Raw genomic sequence first — 9,204 nt, 5'->3', positions numbered from 1 at the left:
GATCCAGCAGCTGTGTGTACATGGCTTTCTTAAAGATCTTTGACGTTGTAGGGAGTAAACTAACAGGGCGATAATTTCCCTTATCTAGAGAACTATTTTTCTTATGTATTGGGACTACCTGAGCTATTTTCATACACTCTGGAAAAACACATTCACTGAATGACCTATTTACAAGATTTGAGAGTGGATTAACAATAATTGGACTATATAATTTTAACATTTTAACAGATAAATTGTCATAGCCTGTTGCTTTCCTAGCATTCATAATATTCAATTGTTTCATCGCAAAATCTACTTTAACTGGCTTAAAATGTATATTTTTTTCTTAACCTACCATTATTCTATCAATTTTCTCAATGCTGGAATGCTTATCATCAAAAACTACGCTTCTATCACCAATAGTGTTTGCTACATTAACATAAAAATCATTAAAAATGTCACATAACTCTTTTTGGTCTGTAATAAGTTTTTCATTTTCTAATAAGACTGTGTTTTTGCTACAGATAGTTCCTTTATTTGTCAAAAATGGTTTGATAGTGTTTCAAAAATCCCTACTCTTACTTCCCCCCGAGCATCTTTCTATAAAGTAGTGTCTTACAGATTTCTTTCTTTCTTTATTTACGAGATTTCTAATTTTTCTATAATTATGCCAATTTTTATCTGATTTTACATTCTGAAATTTATTAAAAAGCATCCTCTTTTTGTATACTAGCTTTTTCAATTTTGATTTCATAAAAGGGGCTGGACATCTAGATTGTTTCCTTGTTTTACCTGGTGCATGTTTATCATAACAATTAATAATTTCAGTGCCAAAATCCACTGCTGCTTGTTCAATATTTTGTTGATAAACAATATTATTAAAATCAACATTTGATAAATCACTATGAAAAGATAAAAGGTTAAAAAATTTGAAACTCCCGTATTTAATCCATTTAGATTTAGAACGAGGAACATCAGTGTTCAGCTGGAAACATATCATATTGTGAAAATCACTGAGACCACAATTAAAATTTAATATTTGTATACATTTATCAGGCATATTGGTCAGAATAACATCAATTAGACTAGGTTCGGTCTTGGACTTGAAGCATGTAGGTTCTTTAACCATATTGGTCAAATAAAAAAATGTCACATATTTCCATAAGACTTTTACATTTATCAACATGTTGTAGATTGTAATTTAGATCACCGAGAAAAACAAAGTTATCATATTTAACACTAATTTTGTCCATGGTTTTAATAATGTCATTATAACAATCTGATTCTTTGGCAGAAGGTGATTTATAAAGTTCTGATATAAGCCATTTTCTACCATTCAAAATAATTTCTATACATACAGACTCAATAACATTGAACTTCATCTGATTATGTTTGTCTGCAGCCAGGTCTGATCGAAGATATGCTAGAACCTCGCCACCATTTGCTGTACGATCCGCTCTCCAGAGATGGTAATTTTCAATTTGGAACTGAGCGTCTACATAAGAGTCATTAAGTTTTGTTTCAGATATAAATAAAAGGTCTATAGTATTTTTAAGTAATAAATCTTTTACATGCGGATGTACTTCACATATTGAACGTTTTGTTGTGTTGTTGTATGACAAGAGCAGTGAATGCATAACCGTAGATGAGGCAGGAAAAGATCTTTTTACTCGAAAAGGGCGTACAATCGATAATATCCCACCAAGCTCTGTCGCGTTACACCAACACATCAAGAGAGCGGCTTACCAGGCAGGATTTTGCTCGGGACAGTCACTTAGCAAACAACAAAGCCCCAACCACCTAGCTCCTGGGGTTCGAAGGGCAACACAGATGGAATATGGGAACCTTTCTGGACATCCTTACAGCAAGCTTCAAAGTCTTGTGCTGAACTCATCAGATGTAGATGCAAAAGCGAAAATGGCTGCCGAGGACGTTGCAAGTGTGTTAAAGCAGCTTTGAGCTGCACAGCTCTATGTAAATGTGGAGGGCAATGTGATAGGGAATGAATAAATTTACTTGTACTTTGGACTTGACAATAAATGTTTATTTGATCATGCACATGTGATCTGTGTTGTTTACAGATAGTGAACTCTTAATTAACCTAAATTTGTTTCAAAAACTATTCAAATTATACCAATCACTTGTTATTGTCATTATGTTTGCAGTGTTTGTTTCAAATGGATCGTACAAATGTTCAAGACAGTTATAATATTTTTCATTGATTTTGTGTTTCCCCGACTTTTTTTTTTTTTGGAGCGGTGCTTATGGGACATTTATCAATCACTTTAATTTAAAGCGCAAAAACAACACAGTAAGTTTGGACATTGTCTGATATAAAATTAGCGTTGTACGAAATGGAATACGGTCAGGCTATTATAAATTAATAAGGCTACCAATATCAGACGCTCGCGCAGGTACCGACTTCCCCGAAGTTACCGCATTTATTGGTTAACTAATATCAGTAATAATAACTCTTTTACAATAGCATTTATCGATACGTCTTTAATAAAATAATAACAAAATGTTTTTCACTTGTTTCTGACACACACAGAAACGCGATTTTAACGGGGATTTCGTAAAGTTACACGAATTGGGTACCAAAATTCTCAATTATTTTACATGCACACGTGACATAATACAACATGTACATACTTAATAATGCTTAGTTATTGCTTATATGACATTTTAAGTTTGTGAAATAAATTAATGTTCTATAAAGGGGATCTCGGTAATTCTTGAAGCTTCCACTCGCTCTTGTCAAGACCGCATTGCCGCGTTGGAAATGGTATAAATTTAATTTATCTAAGTTATCTTTCTGGATACCAAATGTCAGAGTTGCATTAAACCTTTTTACACCGTTTTTGCCATATTTCATTTCCGTTTTTTAATCCGAACAAAATAAACGAAACTCGTTTAAAAATGAGATCTAGGCATTCGAGCTCCTAGTGTGGATTAAAAGCGTTTATTGGTGACACCACATGACTGCAAATGTGTAGATACTGTTGTCCTGTCATTTTTTTGGAGCGGAAAACAATTTCTGTTTTCCTGTCTTTTTTTAATTTGGACAGCAGATGTCACCTTAGTGCCACCGTATTCTCCTGTATGCATAATGATTTTTTCTGTCATGTGAATTTCTTAAAGTTTCAGCACACATACAGTAGAAGCTGAAATCACTGGTATATATCACGAATAATCACGACTTTTAACATCGGCGCGCTAAACAATTACAGATGACAAGGAATCTCATAAAAATTAAATGTATATCAATAGTTATGGCGGAAATCTGCAATACAATGTCATATGCAAAGTTCTCAACCATGGCATATGGTATCTGCACAAAAGGTCACCCTGTCATTCGCTAATCTTTGAACTCGAAGGGGGTGGACAAAGGCTCATTCACGTTCTTACTTCCCTCGGACAAAGGCTCAATCACGTTCTTACTTCCCTCGGACAAAGGCTCATTCACGTTCTTATTTTCTCTCGGACAAAGGCTCATTCACGTTCTTTATTCCCTCTGACAAAGGCTCATTCACGTTCTTACTTCTCTGACAAAGGCTCATTCACGTTTTGTACTTTCCTCGAAAAAGGCTCATTCGCGATTTAACTACACCGGACAAAAGCTCAACAGCAATTTTACTACCCCGGACAAAGGCCAACCCATTTATTTTCAACCTGGTAAAAAATGAACTGATCTTTTTTTGAAACACGTACAAAAGCTTGAAAAAAAGATGCTCAGAATATTATGTAGTAAACAATTTAAACCTGATAATGTTGAAATTGTCACAGAAGGGACGAATTACCCACCTTCGAATGCTGTAATATGTAGCATGTAGAACAATGGAAATTCGGAGCCCGGAATATGGGTCCCTCTGATGGCACGGTGCAGGATCAACGGGATTCTCAGGGGTTTACACATGGGCTGGACAGAATGAAAACACATCATTAAGAACTTTTTTTTGCAAATAACTTAAGTTATTGAAATATGTTTGCAAAAATCTATAGTGCATACAAGACAGTTTTTCTCACAGTTTGTGCCGATATCTTAAGATTTAGAAATACATTAATTATTGAAAACGCCTGAAATCTGTGCCAAAAGTTCACGCTGCGTACAGCATAACCGTGTATATGAATTCATTACACATCCAATTTTTGACAAAGAACACAGGCTGAATAAATAACGTAATTCCGATGTTTTTCACATTGCCATAAGCAGCTTAAAAAATGAATTTTATGGACTAGTTGAATTTCTTCCGAAAAATTGTTTACAAAAGTTATTTGAAAACAAGGGCTGTTTGTAAAACATGCATGCCCCCCATATGGGCTGTCAGTTGTAGTGGCAGCCATTGTGTGAATACGTTTTTGTCACTGTGACCTTGACCTTTGACCTAGTTACCTGAAAATCAATAAGGGTCATCTGCCAGTCATGGTTAATGAACCTATGAAGTTTCTTGATCCTAGGTCTTAGTATTCTTGAGTTATCACCCAGAAACCATTTTACTGTTTTGAGTCACTGTGACCTTGACCTGAAAATCAATAGGGGTCATCTGCCAGTCATTATCAATGTACCTATGAAGTTTCATGATCCTAGGCCTTAGCATTCTTGAGTTATCATCCGGAAACCATTTTACTGTTTCAAGTTACTGTGACCTTGACCTTTGACATTGTGACCAGAAAATCAATAGGTGTCATCTGCCAGTCATGATCAATGTACCTATGAAGTTTCATGATCCTAGGCCTAAGCGTTCTTGAGTTATCATCCAGAAACCATCTGGTGGACGGACCCACCGACGGACGGACGGACCGACGTGCAAAAAAACATACCCCCACTTCTTCGAAGGGGGGCATAAACATGCATTCCCCCCATATGGGCTGTCCGTTGTAGTGGCAGCCATTGTGTGAATACGATATTTGTCACTGTGACCTTGACCTTTGACCTAGTGACCTGAAAATCAATAGGGGTCATCTGCGGGTCACGATCAATGTACATATGAAGTGTCATGATCCTAGGCAAAAGCGTTCTTGAGTTATCATCCGAAAATCATTTTACTATTTCGGGTCACCGTGACCTTGACATTTGACCTTGTGACCTCAAAATCAATAGGAGTCATCTGCAAGTCATGATCAATGAAGCTATGAAGTTTCATGATCCTAGGCGTATGCGTTCTTGAGTTATCATCCGAAAACCATTTTACTATTTCGGGTCACTGTGACCTTGACCTTTGACCTAGTGACCTCAAAATCAATAGGGGTCATCTGCGAGTCATGATCAATCTACCCATGAAGTTTCATGATCCTAGGCGGATGCGTTCTTGAGTTATCATCCGGAAACCATTTTACTATTCTGGGTCACCGTGACCTTGACCTTTGACCTAGTGACCTCAAAATCAATAGGGGTCATCTGCAAGTCATGATCAATCTACCCATGAAGTTTCATGATCCTAGGCGTATGCGTTCTTGAGTTATCATTCAAAAACCATTTTACTATTTCTGGTCTCCGTGACCTTGACCTTTGACCTCAAAATCAATAGGGGTCATCAGCGAGTCATGATCAATGTACCTATGAAGTTTCATGATCCTAGGCCCAAGCGTTCTTGAGTTATCGTCTGACAACCACCTGGTGGACGGACCGACCGACCGACATGAGCAAAGCAATATACCCCCTCTTCTTCGAAGGGGGGCATAATAAAGTTATAGAAATTTTGATAAGTTGAAAATTATATAAGAACTCTTGCAGAACAGTTTGTGTGTACTTGCGGCCACACAGTTCGGCAGAAGTTCTTGGGGATTACCCCTTCACTTAACTTCATACCATGGGATAAAAATCAACAACAACAATGTATTGATTTAACAAAGATATTTTAATGGAACATACTCAATAACACTGTTAACGTTGAACTGTTAATACATAAATATAGTGAGTGACAAGATAAATACAAAATAATACTTCAAAATAATTCAATCACATCTAGCTTTATTGAATTACTATAAAGTTAGCACTAAGTGGAAAGGCATTCTGCAACAACATGTTAAAAACAACATAATCATATGAGTCATGTCTGAGAAAACTGGGCATAAGGCATGTGCATAAAGTGTCATCCCACATTTTCCGCCTAAATTGGATTTTAGCTAAAAAGAAACTTCATTATAACAAAAAATGTCCTAAAAAGTGGAAAGTGTCGTCCCTGATTAGTCTGTGCGGACTGCACAGGCTAATTTGGGACGACACTTTACGCATAAGCATTATGCCCAGGTTTCTCAGAACGCGACTCATATATCTACATCCCAAATTTGATTTAATCACAGTGCAACATGAATTAATATTTGTGGGTTGTTTATTATTATTTTTGATAAACAAAACAAACCAAGCTACATAACTTATTAACTCATTCATGTATACAAGCATAATGTTACAATTAACTTTATACTAGTAAAACACCAACAACTCTTCACTTGTATTGTTATCCTTATTAAGACAAACTTCATTTTACTATTAATAATAATAAACCCTGTATTTGTTGTTTGCAGTAGCCAGAACATGTCGAAATGGTTGTAATAACAAAATGGTGATTATTTTATACACATATAAAATTTGCGGAGTAAGATAGTTTACATGTGATATATTACAACAACAGCTGGATTTTAATACAAATGCCCTGCTTTAAGTGAGTAAATAAGGTAACAAACTATACTTAAAGTTGAGATTAAGCGTTGAAAAGTACTGAATTGTAAATGACTCAATGCTTGGAAAGAATCTCAGTAAGAATGAAAACAATGTCATATGAGTAAGTAAACATGTGATGACTCATAAACATGCTCAAAGAGTATCTTGATTTGAGTCAACAGCACAAGCGAATATGCGCTTAGTCAGGGGAAAAACTGGGCTAAATGCACACGGTTAAAGTATTTGAGACATCACTTTACCCATATGCATTAAACGTCTGTGACAACACTTTACCGGCATGCACTAAGCGCAGTGTTTTAAGAACGAGACTTATACAAATGCTAAGAATGTAATGATTATGTTCTGCATATGATGATAGTTTAAATGAAGTGGTTGACAAGTAGATCTGCGGAACAACTGGGGACGTTCTTGCCCCACTCTCAGAAACAGCAACCCAGTACATGTATAACAGTGTAAGTTTGAACACAATTTTATCAAGTATTGTTAACCTAATGCTGGTTTTTTTTAAGAATCTTTTTACTTAGTGCCACACTTTTTTTTCCACATCTCTCTTTAATAAACATGAAAGAAAGGTAAAAAAGTGAGAATAATTTACCACAAAGCAAAAGAATTTATTCAAGAACAACAGCTAACAAGAGATGTGTTTGTCAGAAACACAATGTTCCCTATAGCGCCGCTTTGAAATAAAATTTCAATATATCATTTGGCAAATTTAGAAATTATTTCCCTTTTAAAGCTTATTACTCCCCTTGGATTGTATTTTTTTACTTTTGGCCTTGAAGGATGACATTAACATTTCACCAACCGAAATGTGCAGCTTCATGAGATACACATGCATGCCAAATATCAAGTTGCTATCTTCGATATTCAAAAAGTTACTGCAAAAGTTTAACCAAGTTTAAAGTTTGTGACACGCACAATGAATGACAGACAGACAGACAGGCCAAAAACAATATGCCCCCGATCTTTCGATCCAGGGGCATAAAAAAGATGTTTGACCTTTGACCTTGAAGGATTACCTTGACATTTCACTACTCAAAATGTGACGTGCCTTATACATATGATTATCAACAGATGTCCCTGCTGATAAAATTAGAGAACTATCCAGAAAACACCCATAAGAATCCTTTTAATAAAGCTTTTTACAAGTTCACCACTGAAACCTAACCACTCTGTTATTATCCAGAATCCTTTTACAACTAAGACATTTTTTGTCTATTCACACTGCAATTTCAACCCAATTATTTGAGCCTTGTTCTGGGAAAACTGGGCTAAATGCATGTGCCTTGTGTCGTCCCAGATTAGCATGTACAGTCCGCACAGGCTAATTGGGGAAGACACTTTCCCTATAGACTGGACTTTCATGTAGAAGACACTTTGGTTAAAAGAAAAATTCCAGTAAAGAGGACAGTATCGTCTCTGACTAGCCTATGCAGATTTCAGGCTTATCTGGGAAGACACTTTACACACACAAATTAAGCCTCTTTTTTCAGAGCTTGCCTGATTCTAAGACAGAAGAACCTTTCACTCAAACTAGAGTGATGCTTTGTGTCCTTTTTGCTGAAGAATTTGGAGATTTTCATGCCAGCATATGGAGACAGGTTGCTCTGAATGCAACAAATGATATCGCACACAAAACATGGAAACTTCAGGACACACATCAGGACCCCTTGAGAGCCTTTTCAACGTATCCATATTCAACAGCCTTTTCCATGACTTGTGTGAATTGTTTATGCAACTGGTAAAAGCTCTCTGAGCCAATACGAGGCATTGATGGCAACTTAAGGTCGTATGGTGGTTCAAATAATTTTGATAAAAAGTCTTGGAGGAGTTCTGCCTTGTTGGCTGAAAGGAGAAAAGAAATAATATTTAATATAATGGTAAGTGAATCTGTGGATCTTATAAAGTATTAAACACTTGGTTATAATGTTTTATAGCTGTGTTACCATTTTCACCAATTTTCCTTTTACATGTATTAAGTTTTTAAGGATACTCAATTATTTTCTTCATGTATAAATGAGTCTTTTAGCCTCATCCTGTATAATAAAATATTAAACCCCATACCCCATACCAAATACTTCATGGCCCAATTACATAATTATTCCACATTATGTTTATATTTCACACTTTCCGCTAATTTGTCATCAAAATCTAATTGCGATACATCCTGACCATTACCAATCCTTTGACAAAGCATAGACCAGCTAAGCATTACAACTAAAGCTTCTGTACACATGTCACTTATACCCTCACACAGATTGTCAGCTGTGTTGAAGGGCAAGGAAGTCAGGAATGAGTGAATCAATGGGGACGATTGTCGTGGAAAGCTAAACTTCACACATCAACACTTCAAGGTGATAATGTTTTAATTTAACTGCTTGAAAAATATGAAAGAAGTTTGCTCCACAAACTTTAAATGTTTTATGAGAAAACTTAATCCGATTGACCAACAATACGAATGATAAAGTCTCCAATTAACCGCGGCCCACAGTTCATATAATAATGAGATCGATATGAGATATATTATAGTGTAAATGTAACAA

At 35.9% G+C, this 9,204-nt stretch overlaps 1 protein-coding gene across 3 annotated transcripts in view; it reads right to left on the bottom strand.

Moving 5' to 3' along the window:
* Positions 1 to 5,818: 5,818 nt before the first annotated feature.
* The window catches only part of LOC127860347 (ubiquitin carboxyl-terminal hydrolase 25-like), a 40,859-nt gene continuing 37,473 nt past the window's right edge, over positions 5,819 to 9,204 (bottom strand). For all 3 annotated transcript variants that reach the window (XM_052398362.1, XM_052398361.1, XM_052398363.1), the window contains one exon: positions 5,819 to 8,506. In XM_052398362.1, coding sequence (XP_052254322.1) covers positions 8,322 to 8,506 — 185 coding nt within the window. In that variant the 3' untranslated portion in view covers positions 5,819 to 8,321. The remainder of the gene's footprint in view (positions 8,507 to 9,204) is intronic.

This window comes from Dreissena polymorpha, chromosome 15, assembly GCF_020536995.1.
Source record: "Dreissena polymorpha isolate Duluth1 chromosome 15, UMN_Dpol_1.0, whole genome shotgun sequence".
In the NCBI taxonomy this organism is placed as follows: domain Eukaryota; kingdom Metazoa; phylum Mollusca; class Bivalvia; order Myida; family Dreissenidae; genus Dreissena; species Dreissena polymorpha.
The sequence above is the reverse complement of the archived record's forward strand: the minus strand, read 5'-3'. Positions and strand labels throughout refer to the sequence as shown.